Below are 17,489 nucleotides of genomic sequence, written 5' to 3' on the forward strand. Positions count from 1 at the left end.
TTATTGAGGTTGGCCCTCTAGTGGCCAAAATGAATAGTAAATAAACAATCATACATAGTACAGATTAGCATGTGTTTGTCCACTATAAACACTTGAAGAATCGAGTGCCTGCAACGGGCTAATCAGTGGTGTTATACTGTTTAACTGGCAAACAGTTTCTATGAACAGTTGTCTTTAATGATGCACATTCCGTCTTAAGTTTGTAATTACAGCACAGAGTAAAATCCTCTCTAGTGAATGACACCGGTCTCAAGTGATCTGTGATCAGCTCTTTAGTATGGCATGACGGCATGTAAGAAACACAGAATAACACACGCACATAGGGCGTCTATAACAAGACCAGGTGTTAAAAATAAACTGCCAATATGTATTGGCTGCAGTCCGAATTCCACAGTGCATTCCCCATATGTGGGGGGTGGTAGAGGAGGTCAAATAGGAAGGCCTATTTGTGTCCTATCCAAAATGAGGCCTCAAACAAAACATGGGAGACAGAGAAACAGTTTCATTCCACTACTCATATTTATCTGAGCCATAAAAGTGGGAGTTGGAAAGGGGAAAGCAAAGGGGGACAGATAAGGGGGAAAACACCCTCAATTCTTTGCCGTCGGTGCATTTAATCACAAGCCGATGAGAGCAAGGAATCTTTAATGTAAGCTCGACAACAGAGGGTCTTTCTTCACAATACTAGGACTCAGGGATTTGCCTTTGCATGAGGCTCTTAAGGTGCACATTAATCTCACACCTACAGTGCATGAAAGAAGCCGTGGCAGAGCCCCCCCACCGTTAACTTGCACCTTAAGGATGTGGTCAAACATAATGGTGTTTGCTCAGCAGAGGGCTCTTCATCCCACTGTAATTTAAATACTGTCTTAAAACGTTACACCTAAATCAAACACACAAGTGCTTTGCCTTAATGGTTGCTCCTCTCACTCTTTTGGAGGTTTGTGATCAATACTTAGCAATAAGCAATGCAACCTAGAAGTTACATAGTGCAGCCACTGTTTGACTGCAGGCACTCGACCAACAAAATATTTGGGTTTTGAGAGACACGTCCTCTTCCTACTGGCGCTAGGCGATAAGAAGGATAGGAAGGGATTAAAAACTGCAGGGGTGGATTGGAAGCATGAAGCACCAACTTAAAGTATGTGATCTGACAGTGGTTTAATAATTGTTAACATTGTTAAATGCAAACAGTACTGGTGATTCAGGCAATGTTGACATTCCTCGCCAAAGCCAAAGGTTATGCAGGAAGTGCAGTAGTGGAAGGGTTGTGCCCAGGAGTGTGATAGTGTTTACAGTGTGTGATTGTGTGCCTGTGTGCACACAGTTTGTTCAGGCTGATTTAAAGGTGTTGACTGAATAAACAAAATGAAATAAAATGGATGGTCTCCACATCAGACGTGTGATATCATGCCAGGGTTAACTCTTGAGATGCCTTTGCTTACTGCAGCATGAATGCAAAGAACAGATGCACGAGAAGGGGAAGGCGCTGATGAAGAGCATCTCATTTAAAATGAGTGGGGCACAAATCTTATAGGATAGGTGTGGGGTTTTATATGTAACTTAGAAGTTGTTTGCTCAGCTCCCCCTATGGGTTTGGTGAGAAACAATGACCTGTTTTGAGTCATTAAAGAAGGCCGGTAAAGATGTCAAAGTCCTTTGCAACCCATATTTCTGTGTGCACTAAGCTAACCCGACCGAAGCTAAAACTCATGTGTCTTACAGGTCCACACTCTCCCAAGGTGACATTCAGGTCAGTTTAAGCTGACAGAGCTGAGTGAACCTTTAGAGAGAGAGCGAGAGTGTGTGTTTGTTCGCATATGGCTGTGTTACACAGGCCAATTGCTGCTGTTTGTTTGTTTGGAGATTACTGTCACGTGTGGTGTCAGGACTGCTGTTTGTGCTCCACTGGACCGTGCCATGTCAGCAGTGTAGTGTTAAGAAGAAAAAAACAGAACCCATTTGAATAGATGGTCACGATTACTGATGCGTCTCTTGTATGATAACGAAATAAACAGTAGTGAGGTTTGTATGTGCAGTTCGGCTGATTACACTTCATATGTATTAAAAGTTAGGTTAAATGCATGGGTTTACAATATTTTTCAGGGTTAACAGTAAATTGGAAGTAAATTTACCATTTCAAATGTCTAAGTAAGAGACATTAAGTTGTGTTCAATTAATTGCAATGGCAGTTGATTCTTCTGAAACACATTTAATGTTGAAAATACATTAATAGATTCAGTACACTGTTAATAATCATATTCTGCTACCTGTGCCCGTATAATTAAATGATTTTCCTCACATTCAAATGACCCACACCAACCTCTAAATCACTCCAAAACCACTAAAACAGTCATAGTTATATAAACTGGTCCTGCAAGGTTCCCTTTTTTTTTTAAATTGTTTTTTAAAGACTTGATTTATGTGTAGCCCACCAGTCGGGGCATGCTGGGAAAGCTCTTGCGCATACTCATGCACTTCTCCTGGTCCAGGAAGAGTGAGTTGGCCTTGATGGACAGGTCGTGCTCCAGGGTTGCTTTGGTCTTGGCCAGAATCTGCATCGTGTTCTCAGCCTCCATTAGCCTCTCCTGAAGTTTCTGAATGGTGTCCTCAATCTCTCTCACCTCACTTACGAGTCTAAAAAAGGAAAGTGAGAGTGAGAAAGAAAGAAGTGTTACAAATACTGCGTCATGAATCATTGCGTCACTTAAAGATCCACAACAAAGTTAAAAATGGCCACTCACTGGCCTCTGAATTAAGTACACCTGTACTTTCAAGTATGGCTGTAACTCAGTTGGTAAGGCAGTCACAGGGTCAGTGGTTCGATTCCCGGTCGCTCTGTTCTGTGTCAAAGTGTGCTTGGGCAAGACACTGAACCCCGAGTTTCTCCCGGTGGGTCAGAATTGTCACCTTTCTGACTGTTAACTTAGGATTGTATTAGGTTGTACATGTGTACGTAATGAAGTGGCCAGTGACTGTATAAAATAAATTCTACTTAATCGTGCATTATTTCTCATCTCTGCATGTCTACGTGTAGTTATGTGGCTGATAATGCTAACTGGCTATCTAGCCTGGTGGTACCATAGATATTATATAATATAATACATTTGTTTCTAAAATCTTCAAAACATCATATCGACATGACATCATTAAAATTTCCCCCTTGCAAAGCATTATGGTTGCAGATCTACCTATGATGTGGGTTGTCCCTGCAGAGCTCTATGTTTGGCCTGCGTGTCCTCTCCTCCAGTCTTGTCTGGGCCACTTTCAGTGGGTTCTCTTTGTCTCTAAGGGCCTTCTTCAGAGACTCTATCAGCATTTCAGTCTGGAAGATCTCTTGTAGAGTCTTTGTCAGGAGCAAAAACGGATACAAGGAAAGACAGAAAACCTATGAAATGTTTGATGACTATGGTAGCAGCTGCATTGTTTTATGTCTTGTTCCTGGAAATAAAAGGTCAGCTAATGCAGAGGGTAGTAGGTTTATAGCTTTTTTTTTGTTTTGTTTTGTTTTTAAGCAGAGATGCTCTCCAAATCTCTTCTTTAGTGGAGAGGTCTTGGCAGCACCTCCTGTGGCACTCACAGAGCAACACAATCATCTCTGTACTTTTTTGCAGGTATGTGGTTCCACTGTGCAGTTATTGGCCCTACTAACCCTTTTGGCTCTGCTTTCCACTCATCCAAACTGGTTGAGGCAGATGGCCACCGACCCTCAGCCCAGTTCTGCTTTTTTTTTCTCCCAACTAGTGGCTGCTGAAGGGGAATTTTTGGGGTTTTTTTCTAAATGAGATAATTTTGTTGTGAACTGGTGCTATGTAAATAAAATCTAATTGGATTTGAAAGGGTATCTAACTAAAATCCAGTGGAACCAATTGTCTTCAGAAGTCATGTAATTGGTAAATAGAGTCCACCTGTGTGTAATGTAATCTCAGTATAAATACAGCTGTTCTCTGAAGCCCTCAGAGGTTTGTTGGAGAACATTAGTGACCAAACAGCATCATCAAGTTCAAGGGACACACCAGACAGGTCAGAGATAAAGTTGTGGAGAAGTTTAAAGCAGGGCTAGGTTATATAAAAATATCCTAAGCTTTGAACATTTCATGGAGCACTGTCCAATCTATCATCTGAAAATGAGTGTGGCGCAACTGCAAACCTACCAAGACATGGCCGCCCACCTAAACTGACAGGCCGGACAAAGAGCATTAATCTGAGAAGCAGCCAAGAGGCCCATGGTAACTCTGAAGGAGCTGTACTCCACAAATCTGGCCTTTATGGAAGAGTGGCAAGAAGATGTTTGTGGGGATGCTTTTCTTCAGCAGGGACAGGGAAGCTGAGTTCAGGGGAAGATGGATGGAATCAAATACAGGATGTATAAACATACAGCCAGAGCTAGAATGGAATGGTTTAGGTCAAAGCATATTCATGTGTTAGCTCTCCATCCAATCTGATTGAATTTGAGCTATTTTGGAAAGAACAACAGCAAAAGTTTTATTCTGTAGCGGTGCAAAGTTGGTAGAGACACATACCCCAAAAGATTTGCAGCTATAATATCAGCAAAAGGTGGTTTTACCAAGTTACTGACTCAGGGCTGAATACAAATGCAAACCACACTTTTAAGGTATTTCTTTGTAAAAACTTTTGAAAACCATTTATCATTTTCCTTCCACTTTACAATTATTTACCACTTTGTGTTGGTCTATCACATGAAATCTCAATAAAATATACAATTGTGATTGTAACGTGACAAAACTGTGGAAACTTTCAAGGGGTGTGAATACTTTTGCAAGGCATTGTAACATCAGTATGTGATGCCCTGGTTGATTAAAGGAAGAGAACTAACAGAACGCAAACCGCAGCCTTTGAATAAGCTGAAAACAGTGGTGCACAGTGGTCTGCTCTGTCAGATCAAATCCATTTGATGTAATTTAATTTGAGCACATCCCTCGTTTCTGTGACTGAGTGTGACTGGAGTTTATTAAGGACTGTGTGTATCATATCCCAGTTGCTGTCAGTGTTGAAACACATCGGATAGTGTGTAACCCATGGCAGTTAACCCGAGAACAACACGATCCAGTGTAGAATGTGGCGCAAGAAATGAAAGAGGCATCTATTACCATTTCTCCCCTTCGACAAGAATGTTGTCATATAATAAGGGTCATATTCCACAGTTTGTCCACAATCTGTACAGATGGTGCAGAAGATAGCACAGCTGTGTGTGTCTCTAGAAGAATAGTACAAACAGATGCTCTCTTCATAATAAGCAGTTAATGTAGTTACCCACTGACGGAAGTGAGTTAAGGTTATCGTCATTTTTCTTAAAAATGCTGCCATGTGATTGACCCTTGGAACATGTTTTCTTTTAAACAAGACACTTCGCATTTTTACCTAACGAAGCGTAATTGGACCAACACAGAACTCCGCTAAATAAACGTAAATGCTGTGTGTTTTATGAAGTGGGAGTGAGTGTATAAAGGTGATGACCTTTGCCAGGTGAGTCTGCAGGCCGTTCTTAGCATCAGCAGTCTCTGATATACGGTTGGTGAAGGCTATGTTGACACTGTTGAACTGGTTCCACATTTCGTTGGACGTTGTGTTCAACAGGATTTCTATCTCGTCCCTTAGTTTTTGGGAGGAGGCCCGTTCGCTCTGGGAGCGCAGGATGTTGTCATCTGTGAACTTTGACCACGAGTCCGGCAGAGACAGTCTGACAGAGGGAGACAAATTACATGTATTTCTCCTCATTCTTACGCCCGTTGTCTCCGAGCATGTTTTATATACAGACAGAATGTTCTGTACGTATAGTCGTTTGCAACCTCTAAAAGAGAAACTTCACGTCATGCACATTCAACTGGTATTAAAGTTCCTTCATCGTCAGAAGTTACGAAAGGGTCAATGTTGCTTTACAGCAAGTTTAGAAGTAAGATCACAGACCTGATTTTTCACATTTCAGATAATGAGGGTTTATTTAGCAAGATGTAAACATTTTCACTCTTCATTCAATTGAATTGAATATTTGAACTTTATTTCTCTCTCTCTGCCATCTGCAAGCGAACTATACTTACGAGGGGTCCAGTCTTTCGATCCCTCTATAATAGCTGATTCCGTCTGATGTGTTCCTCAGATTGTGACACCTGTCTTCTATCCTCTGAGCAGTCAGTTTGTCTCTCATGTCTCTTTCCAGTTCATGTTGAGCTGCTCTGTTGGATCTTTGAAACCCCATTTAGCAATAGAGACAAAAAAATAAAAGAGAATCCTACATTTGGTTTCATTTTAAAAAATATGTTTATTTCATTTTCTAGACTCACAACAGCTGAGCAATGGCTCTGTCAAGGTGTCGCCTCATCCTTTCCTGACATGATTTGATGACTTCCACCTCCTTGTAGCAGCACAAGTAAAAAATATATAACATTTGCTTATTTCCTCCACGTGAGATATCACACATACTCACACTGCTGCATTGATGTTACCTTTATGAGATCTTTCTCTACATCGTCATGAACCAGATCGATAGACATCCGCTTCTCTCTGTGGTACAAACATTCTTGAGACACCTATTGACAAATTGATCATGACTAACACAAGTTGAGACGGTTGTATAACAAGCATATATAGACGTCACACGATGTCAAGCATTTCTGTCTTTGCGACATTCAAACAGGTTAAGTAGTAATTTGAGCAGATTGAGACTCTCTGTATGTATGTGCTACAGTGCATTATGCCAGCTGCACTCTACTGTTTCAGTTTCCTGGGATCTCTAAGAAAACCTCCTGCCACGTGATATTAGCCTAGAAAGGTGTCATCAGATCTCTAGCTAGATGAAAGACACTCACTCTGGGTTAAAACAATGGCCGGAGGTGCTTTGAGAAGGAACTGAGGTGCTCGCATTAAGAGTCTCACCCAGCAACAGCGGCATTTTAAAGTGTTATGAAGATTCAGACGAATGCTGTTGCCACAACTAAACTATTTGCACCCAGTGACACGAAATGCATGAATAATGATGTGAGTGCACTGCACAAGGGTGTTACGATTTCAAGGCAAATGTAGTTTATTTTTGTAGGTATGTACACATTTCCTTCAAAAGGTCCCAATAACATAACTCGGAACTCAAATATTGCTTTCAGAGATGAAAACTCCATGGTAACGCATACACACACAGTCTCAGTGAAGTGTATTGTTTCCACCCTCACCTGAAGGGGCCCCTCTGTCTCGGCCAAGGCTCTCTCCAGCCTCCTCTTGACCTCAGTGAGAGTTGCTATCTCTGTCACGATGTTGTCAATCTCATGGCTCAGCTCAGACTTCCAGAAGACGATGTCATTGAGCCTCTCGCCAATGTTCTTGCTGGTATTCTCCTGGCTTCGCCTGGTCAGCTGCTCTTTATCCTGCATTAACCTGATCGTGTCTCGTCGGAGCCTCTCTGCACTTTTTCGTGAGGACTCTGACTCCCTGTAATTGCTATGATTAGACTTGTACCAGTCTTCAGGCGTGTAGCGTGTGGCCAGCGCTGTCCTGTTGGAGGGATAAAAGGTAGTTTTGGCCCGAACCAGATCTGAATTCTCCCGCTGTAGGGGAGAGAGGGTTGGGACCAGACTGCTGCTCTTGTAGTAACTGTTGGTCCTCCACAGGTTTGCACTGGGATTCATGGCCATGGGAGGCTGGATGCCGCGATAGCTAGTTGCCATGGTGGAGATGGCAGGGAGGAAGTGGCTGGTTTTTGGCCGAACATATGTGGCTGTCAGGGTGGATCCAATTAGCTCCATTTTCGTCTCCCCTCAGGGTACTACAGATTTTTAAAGCATAAAATAAATTCATACAGCCTCAATATCTACACATGTAAGGTACATGGCAAATAATTTAGAATTAATAATCACAAATAAAGTGAAAATATCAGAACTAAAAAAATTCATTTACCCGGAGCAATTTTCCTCTACTGCACAGCGTCGTGTTGTAGGCTCAGCTGTGTTTACCTGGAAATGAGCTAAAGAACACACCAAAGGTAATCTGACATGCATTATAGATAGACAAGTTTCCAAGTCATTCATTCAGCCAGCCAATGGTGGTGCACAGTGCTGGGCTGCAGGACCTGGCCTGTCCAAGATTTCTGTTGACACAGAAGCAGTTGCCATAGGCTACATAGCAACATACTGTCTGGGATTTTCAACTTAATGGTGAGCAGGTGCTTTTGCTTTGTTTAAGTAGATGTCGTGGGATTTCAAAGTCCCATGTATAGCAGTATAGATAAGATCCTTCAGGGTATATAAACATCTTTAAATATACCATTTAAAATGTAAATTACCAATATTACTTTTTCCTGTAATGGTTTGAAGGTACAAGGTCAAAATATAGTGAGGAGAGATCAATAATTACATTTCTGTGTTACAAATCATTGGCACTGCAATACTTAATATATTTAAATTTAAATATTACAACTGTGGAATTAATGCTGCTCTGGGTTTTCTTCAAATTGGCAATTGTTTCAAATAGTTTTAGTTAATATCCCTCTGCTTCTGGCTACCAGACTCCTCCAGATGACCTCAATGGAGGAGATTTCAGCTCAGGTGATGATGTCATCAGGTTGCTCCTGCCACTCAGGTTGCTCCTGCCACACAGGTTGTATTGTTGGAAAACTAGCTCCTCCAGAACTCATCCAGATGACACCTATTGAGGGGAAAATTCCAGATAATGTCACCTGGAGGAGTTTTTCACCTAGAAACAAAATGCTAATTTAACAGAAGGAATGCAAAAGGAAGTTTAATACAATTCATACACATGTACCCTCCCAAGTAGAAGTAACACGTACGATTGCCATTTAAAATTGTGTTAACAAGCCAATTATAATTTATACCCCATATTTGTTAGAAGGGATGCAATCTGAGCTTTGTCTTCAAGTTTAGTTGGTCTCCAGGCAGCATCAGATAGCTGCCCCCCCTTACCCACACACTCACTCCCTGACAACTTAGCTGTCTGTATGGATTACAGTCACCTGTTTAATGATTCATGCTACAGGAATAGTCCACACAAACCCCTGTAGCAGAGAATAATAATCTGTGTCGTGTTACCTAGCATTGGAAATGAGGATCATTTACACTAATCTGTCCTGACAGGGTAGGGCTGGACAAATGAGAGCCTGGTTTCCACTACAGACACAAGCAAAGCTGCAGCCAGGAGTTAGTCAGCTCGCCTATCTTTATCACAGAAGCCAGAACAAAATAAACACGCGTGATTGTTTCAGGGTTTGGCCAACACAGATTTTCTGTTGTTTAACCTGTATGTTTAAGTTAAATGGTGCATACGTGTGTTGTCTTTGCACCTGTCAGTATTTCGGAGCATCACTTTGCAGTACTCTCATGTCGACAGGTGCAGAGATCTGCAGTCAGCCAATCATACTGTGTATTTAAGTGTAAATCATTTCCTCCTTTGCCAGTATTAGACTTCACACCAATGAAGTGTAATGAGACCAACTCTCCATGCTATTTAAATTACGGCTTGTGTACTTGTGCTATTGGTACTGGCTAAAAGCACACGATGCTTTAATAAACAATCTGGAACCTATTTTGGTGAATAAATAGCACGTAAACGGTGAGCGGATATTAAAAGAGAAACAAATCTCAGTTTTAACTGTCAATTGGATGGCAACAACACAACAAGGGCATCTTCACCACTGTAATGCATCATCTCTTTTTAAACGATATTCTGGGCTTATTATGTCAGGAAACCATATCATATTTTTTGCATCATGATGCACCAAATGTTTTCAGCGGGTGGCAGCTCTGAACTACAGACAGGTCAGTTTTGCCGCCAGACTTTTTTTGCTGAGCCATGCTGTTCTGAAATAAGCAAGGCCGCTGCTGAAAAACAAGTTGCTTTCAAATTGCTATATATCAGTCAGCATTAATGGAGCATTCACATTATGTGCAAGTTAGCTTCGACATGGGCATTAATGCTGTTGTTTGAGCCAGTCGCAAATGGTTTCTTCTTATTTGTGATTCATTTCATTCTCTTTTTATTTACATTTCAAACACAGTGTAAAGGGAGTTTGTACTCAATTCATTGTGACTGTCATTTGCTTGCACATTGTGTGTCCTGAAACCTCCTCGGTGTCCAATGTTTGAAAGGGGCGGCGATGGGTGGTGGCTTCAAAGAGGCCCGCTCGTTTGGCACCTTGTGGTCAGGCTACTATTGTCATAAACGTGAAGCTTTAGATTTAGAATGGAATGAGATGCCATTGCTCCACCCCTGCAGCCTGCAGCATCACTTAACATGGCTATCTTAAAGCAGTCCACGCCACATACCTCTGCTGCCCTGACCTCAGCCACTATAAATACGTCCCATAAAAGCATGAAAAGCAAGCCCTCAAATGAAATTCTTCGGGTGTCCACTGGAAATGTGCTTCCAAGTCAGTCTCCCTACTGGCCTCAGAACGTGAGCGAAATATTAGAGGGGCCTATATATACGCCTGCCTTGTGGCCCATGTGAGTATGTTGTGAATTACTGCATAGTGGAGATGTCTGAGGGAGCAAGCATGCTGTCACCTCCACTTAGAGTGCATTGACACTGAACTGAAGGCAGACGTGCTCAATAACTCAATACAAAAGGTTTTAATTCACTGTTGGCCTGAAAAAACACGGTATCCAAGTTTTCTCCCCTTCTGTGTGCTCTCGTAGCTACTTGGCAGTAAAGTTGTATACTTTGGGATGGAAAATAACCCAAGCGCGCAAGGAAAAGTTTCATAATGTATTTATAATTTATATCTTGTGATGTAGCGAGTTGATTTCCCCTTGTTTTTCTCTCATTTTGACTTGGATGAGAAAAGCAGTGACGTACTCAGACCAACGCAGACACGCGCCCTAAGGCCTTGACACAGCCTTCACTTTTCACCACCGACCTTTAACTTATCAGGTAAGAATAGACGAGAGGAGGTCAGAAATGTTTTCTAAACGTTCCCGCCCAGAGAACACAACTCCACATCTGTTCTCCCTCCAGCCCCTGGTGTTTTCACTCCTCTACTCTCACCCCACCCCCAACCCATCCACCACCCACCCCTTTATATGTCAACCTGGGACGCTTCCTGCTGGATCCAGTGCTCTCGTAAGACCAGCTTCCTCGTTTAAAGTCTTACTTTCAGTAGCACCACTGTGCTTGCTTGCTCCTCTGGCTGCATAGTTGTAAAGGTAAACGGAGTTGGAGCTGATTTCTCTCTCTCTCTCTGCCTAAGTGTGCAGGGCATTATAAAGGCATCAGTTTCCGCTCATGAATTGTGGATGGGGCAGTCTATGAGGAGGATGGCCACACCTGCAGAGCAACCCAGGAGATGAAATGACCCATTAAATCCGATGACAGTATTAGAGATCCCCCACTGAGATAATGGTACGTCCAAATGGGTAAATCACAGGAGCCTCCGGGGCTCATTTTAGGTCATCAGCGGTTGTTTGGTGTGTGGTCTGACTGTGTACGGCTGTAGCTATGATACGCCTCTAATCTTTGTGTCTCTCCTTTGCCTCAATTAGTCGTCCAGTTGTCGCTGAGGTCTTGTTTTCTTCTTCTTTTTCAGTGGTACCAAGAGTGTATGACGTTGACTGAAGTTGAATGTGTGGGTTTAAAACATCTGACTTTTACAAAGAAAAAGGGCCCAAAACTAACAATGATTAATTCTGTGTATCTACATGTTAGTTATTCCAAGTCTCTGAGTAGCACCTCGCCCCAAGCCGATTGGTTCCTACGAAAAACCAACATCTGTTACCCCTTTTCTTCTAAGCTAGTTCAAGGGATGATTCGGAGCCGGCAGCAATTTAGAACCAGTTGTTCATGTTTCGACGAAAAAAAGTACTGGTTCATGGGCAAAAAAACTGGTTCCAACTCTTTGCTTGTCTAGAACCAAGAACTCATCACATCAGAGGCTGGGGGGGTATCATGGTTATCATCATGAAGACCAAAAAAAACAAAACAGTGTGTCATTCATTAACTTTAAAAGCAATTTGACTCAGGCCAGCATAGTTGAAACATTTCCTTTAATTAGAGCCAGAATCATACGTCTGCTGTATATATCAGTTGTGTGTTACATGTTTGCATGCATTGTGCATGTTTGTGTAGGGTTGCATGGGAACCACTTTGTTTGTAGATTGAGTTCAGTGGAAATGCCTCTGAGGCACTGAGTAGTCTACAGGCTTTATTATATTACCTACACAAAGGAGGCAAATGGACACTGAATTAGATACTGAGACAGAGGAAGGAGACAACAGACAGACAGGCAGGCAGCAGAGAATGCATATGGGTTTGTTGGTTATCTGGTCTCAAGTGGCTGTCCATGCACCAGCACCGAAGCAGTTTTTACTCACAAACTTACATTTGCAAATACAGTGATTTTGCTTTCCTCAATTCATGCTACTATTAGTCAATGGATGGTCAGGTGTTGTTGGTTAAGATCGTACAGAATAGACTTTGTTCTCTTTCTTCCTAGGAGATCAAACCAAACACATAACAAATCAGCTGAGCAAACACGGAACATTCTACCTCAATGGTTTACAAACAATCTACAAGAAATGTAGATTAAAAGTGAATGCAGTGGTTTTGCAAGTCATTTGAAACTTGTTTTTGAATATAAATCAAGCAGTTGTGCAAAAGGCTGCATTTAATCAGTAAACTTGTATAAAGTTCTTCATTTCTGGGTCTTGTTTATGTATGGTTGTTTCTTCTTTTGGTCATATTTGAACTTGAATTTGTGGACAGTGTCGGGGTGTTCGTGAGCCCATGCAGCAAGTTCCACCACAGAATCGTGTCTGTGTCTAACGCTGCCTGAAGGCCTGAGGATCACAGCCATTTGATGTTGTTTTTGTTTGCCTTGGCCCTCGCATACACATATTTTTCCAGAATGATGTAATGAATCATACATTATTATAACTTTATATTCTCTGCAATTTTACATTGAGAAATGTAAGAAAGTGTCGAACATAAATGTTTTTTATCAGAGTGGTGAACCTTGTCTGATCCTTACTGCTGCTTCCACTTCCTGTTGCCAGTTACCTCATTACTAGTGAGATGTTAAACCAACAATTTGTTTTAGCATGTTTTTTTTTCTTTACATTTTCATCTGTGAATTGAAATAGTACAGAAAATGAAATGCAGCAGACAGTGGCGACATAGCATCACGTGGTGGTGCAGGGGTGGGCAATGCTTGTCTGACAGGACAGAGGAGAGTTAGATGGACACGGGCCACCCCCAACTCTGTGATCAAGGCTTCCAGTCGCAAACTTCCAGAGTGGGACGAGGGACCATGAATGCAAGACTTTGTCCAGTCCATGGTCATCACATTCCTTTGGAGCCACTCTGTGGCGTGCAGCAGAGCGGAGGAGAGGGCAGGCCAGGCCAGGCCAGAACAGGACAGGAGAGGAGAGGGGAGGCCTGGAGACAAAATACTGACCAGACACTCTGCTAGTAACATTTATGTGTCATGACTGTTGTATCAAAGAAGCTTGTGGTGTTGTGACATTTAATGTATGTAGAGGAAGTAACTCATGGTGAATTATATACAGTACAATTGTAAAAGTTACTGAATACTCCCACTGTCTGAGTCTGTTATCGGCTTCATTGAAAACCCTGGTGAATTCTTTTTTGCAAAGGACAGCACCTCTACTGTTCAACCCCAGAAAGTCTACATCAAAGTTGAGAAATGTCATGGGAACTTCTCTTTGCAGTAAAGCATTTTAAACCTGTGGTGGGGCTGGAAAGGTTAGAATCCTCAGAAGTAGTGGAGTACTTGCTAATGACATACTGTTGCTGCACAAAGTAGTAGAAGTGGTAGAATGCTTGCTTGCTTACTAGTAACACCTTCATTGCTGTGATGGGCCTCTCCATATTGGATTTTACTTTTTTTTTTTTTTTGTCTCCCAGCAATGTTGGGAAGGATTTTTTAAAATTAGTTTTATAGATGAGTGTTTTTTTATTAATTATGCTAACAGAACAGTGTGTTTGGTAGGTACAACAGGCTTGGTGATTGTAATTCTAGCTATTTTTTAAAGGGGAGAGAGGTCTAATGTTTCCCTGCTGACTCAGGAGTTGAATTACTCACCCTGGTGTTGCTCACTCACGCATGCACACACGCGCACACACACACACACACACACACACACACACACACACACTACTCCACTCCACCCCAAATTAGGAAAAATGCAGCTTGTCCTTGTCCTTGTCATCTAAGACAGGAAGGAAACATGAACAATATAAAGCTGGTCACACACTGACTCACAGACATGTGAGTAATGGTTAGAAGGAACCTCATGTTAGTGTGAAATGAAGCATGTTCAACATGTGACCAGCTAATGTGCAGGCTGCATGGAAATCAGAACGGAAATGAGGCAGCAAGGGTTTGCCTCCTAAATCCTTCGGTTCCCCTTATTTTGTCCACTGCTGTCTCTCTCACACACACAAACACACACTCCTCTTCCTGTCCATGTTCCAGCCCTATCATTTGCTTTAATCACTTGTAAAATCTTCCATTTGCTGCCGCTCTTTGTCTCCCCTTTTACAGTCACTTGCAGTCCATGTCCTCTGGCACAAAGAGGTGTCTGTCAGTTTTGATGAGAGACTGTGCACAGCTGGACCGTGGCAGCATGGGAACAAGGATTGGAATTGAGACTGGGGCTGCTGCGTCCATGTAGATTCTGTGAATGTGGCCATTTCTGCTGCACGATTAACAGCCTTCCAAACACACCGTTGTGTCCAAGTACAGAGGCTCACCACAATTAAAGCTGAACAGATCTGCTGTTCTTCTCTGGCATGCATGTCCTCCTAAAGTGTTTACTGATGTCTATATTTGAAAGCCCAGAGTTTGGCCTTGTTATGTGACTTTTTCTTTTTTTAAATTGCATGCTGTTTCAGTATTGAGTTTTGCCATGGAAGTGCAGGAGTTGTAAAAAGAAAAACTGGTTTTGATGACACAGGAATTTGATGCTGCGAGAAGAATTCTCATCTCGATTCTTTGTAAATTACATTCATAAAATACCTGCAGTAAACTGAGGGGGGGAGAAAACAAGGTTCAATTTGCCAGTGTTTTTAATGCAAGCGTGAAAAAGAAATGTGCCCTCCAAGTGGCCTCTGCAACAAGTGCAATAATAGCTTTCAGTTTCATTTTGTGGATCTGTCAGAGAGCATAAGCTCACATTGTAGTGTGTTTCTGATGTATAAGTATGGCTGTGTGACCATGAAAATAATTCTTGCATAAATCATAATTGAATGCGTTCTCATTCACTCTCACACACAGACACACACAGTCTAAGTTCTTCTCTGTCTCAAAGTGGCCAAACAAAAGGCCATAGAAGATTCAGATGAGCCGCTGCAAGGTGGAGAAAGGCATCTAAAACCATGGCGTTTTTGTTCAGAGGAATTTTCCAGCCCCTGCACTCTCCCGCACCCTCTGAAATGCCAAAGGCATCGGGTTGACAACTCCTCACAAGCTTTCAAATTGTTCCTGTTTTTCCAAATTTGGCCTGAAGTAAAATGGGGTTATTGTTGAGAGAAATTAATTCGTCTTTCCCGACAGTTTAACAGCCTCAGTGAGATTCTTCAGTTCATTAGACAACATTTTTGGTTGCCCCTGGGTGTGTTTATCAGAATCAAGCTGTGGGTCATTTGCATGGCATTTATTTAGAGGATGTGCTTTAATATCATAAATGGAGAAGGCATTTGACTATTATGGCCACATGGTTCCGTGTTTGGGCACTACACACTGAGCTGTAAAAATGTCTCAGTGGAATTCCAGAGAGGACATCCTCAGCAATTACCCTGTGTCAAATCCCCAAGTATCACATCGAGCGTGATTACAGTCCATTCTAACTGTGATTGTCTGGATGTTTTTATGTGTGTGCATGTAATTTGCCGCCATGTCAGGTGCATCTGCCATGTGATGGTTTGATTGGTCCGCTGGGTTAGCTCCTGCCTGCCTGGCTCCGGCTCTCTAGATGTGTGGACTGGACGGGCCGCAGCAGCTGGGAATGCACATTGACCTCAGCGGGAGGAGCTGAGGTGAAGAAAAAAAAAAAGTTAGGCCAAAGGAAAGATCCGACCTTTTGCCCTACACCCAAAAGTCAGTATCTACAGGTGAAGCAGGACTGACCCGAATACTATTTCAGCAGGACAACAGAATATTTTTTTGAATTAGCCTACATCTGACTACATTACATTCTCGGATCATTTTAATGCGATCGAAGCAGCTAAACTCTGAAGATCTAGCAATGATATACAAACATATTTAGTGCTAGAAACACATTCTTCTGTCTCTAATTGTCAGATCGGCTGCTGCCAACCCTCCGGCTCCGTGTCTGTGTGTAACACGAGCCGCTGTGGTGAGCACTCGGCTTTTTCCATGCAGTGTTTGGGGCGACCACCCAAGGCCTCTGACCGCACTGCACATTGCTCCCAGCTCACAGTGGGAAGCAGAGGAAGACATTTGATATGTTACTGCTTCATTCCTCTTTCTGCTCTCATTTACCCAGCAGAGTTGATTCTGGCTGCTGAGGACAGTCGAGTGCAGCTGCACTTGGGACTTGATTTCATCCTCCTCGTGTTTGAAAGTCTCTTCACACTCCCCTCAACAGCTGCATTCAGCAAAGCGATTTGTGGCTGTGCAGACTGAGTATAGAGGAGTACAATGACCTGATGAGCATCCACTCCCCTGCACCAGCTCCATGAATTTATGCATATGTTTAACTGTATACTGTGTTTTGTGCAAGAAGACCAAAAAGAAAATGTATGACTAACTGCATAGTGTAGTTTAACAAAGCATGTTCTGTGCACAACACAGACACAGAGCTTCAATTGTCCAAAGTGTTTCTAAAATTTGTATATTATTAACTTTTATCACAATAATTTAAGTTTATTGCTCCAGAATCTTTGTTTAGCTTATTTTATTTTTGTAACGCCAGGCTGCAAACCAAATATTTTAAGGATGATGAAGTTGCACTTCATAAAAGTGGAAATATCCCCATCTGCTGCTGAAGTAAAACAGAAAACTAAAGTGATGGCACAAGGAGGTTCAGAAGTACAGTTAATAATAAAAAACTAAATAAAATAAAGACCCAGTACACATCCACTGATGGCTAAGAGGTGAAAACATATAAACTTGTATTTTAAATTATAATTATATCATTGTAAAACCAAAAGGTGGATTTAAGGCTAAAACTTCAAAAAGCTTGTCAACTATGAGGCCAGCAACTGAAAATTATTGATCAGCTTGGATTTTGTTCACACAACGGAGAGGAGAGCAGTTCTTATTTAGTAGATCAGAGACTTCTGTACATCAAATATGGTTTATAGGATATTTTTAATTTTGGCAAATTTCACAAACTTATAACAAATTCTAAAACATTTTGATAGTAGCTAGTTTTAAGAGACTGGAAATTCTGGTTTTCATTAAAACCGTATAAAAAAATAAATCAAACCTCCACTGTGCACTACTTTAGTGTGTTCTGTGTAGTTAAAATTCATTGGGAGTCAAACAC

General features: G+C 41.9%; 1 protein-coding gene and 1 long non-coding RNA gene across 2 annotated transcripts in view; one reads left to right on the plus strand and one right to left on the minus strand.

Annotated features, from left to right (window-relative positions):
* Window positions 1-17,489, plus strand: part of LOC137105325 (uncharacterized) — a 104,362-nt gene that overhangs the window by 78,218 nt on the left and 8,655 nt on the right. The gene's annotated exons all lie outside the window — the stretch shown is intronic.
* tekt3 (tektin 3) lies at window positions 1,043-16,660 on the minus strand. Its single transcript, XM_067489291.1, has 8 exons — window positions 7,906-16,660; window positions 7,185-7,774; window positions 6,465-6,548; window positions 6,303-6,373; window positions 6,060-6,203; window positions 5,479-5,701; window positions 3,192-3,346; window positions 1,043-2,637 (listed from the first exon to the last, which is right to left on the minus strand). The coding sequence occupies exons 2-8, from the start codon at window positions 7,752-7,754 to the stop codon at window positions 2,421-2,423; spliced, it is 1,464 nt and encodes a 487-aa protein (XP_067345392.1). The 5' UTR covers window positions 7,755-7,774; window positions 7,906-16,660; the 3' UTR covers window positions 1,043-2,420.

This window comes from Channa argus, chromosome 20 (genome assembly GCF_033026475.1).
Source record: "Channa argus isolate prfri chromosome 20, Channa argus male v1.0, whole genome shotgun sequence".
NCBI classification, from domain to species: domain Eukaryota; kingdom Metazoa; phylum Chordata; class Actinopteri; order Anabantiformes; family Channidae; genus Channa; species Channa argus.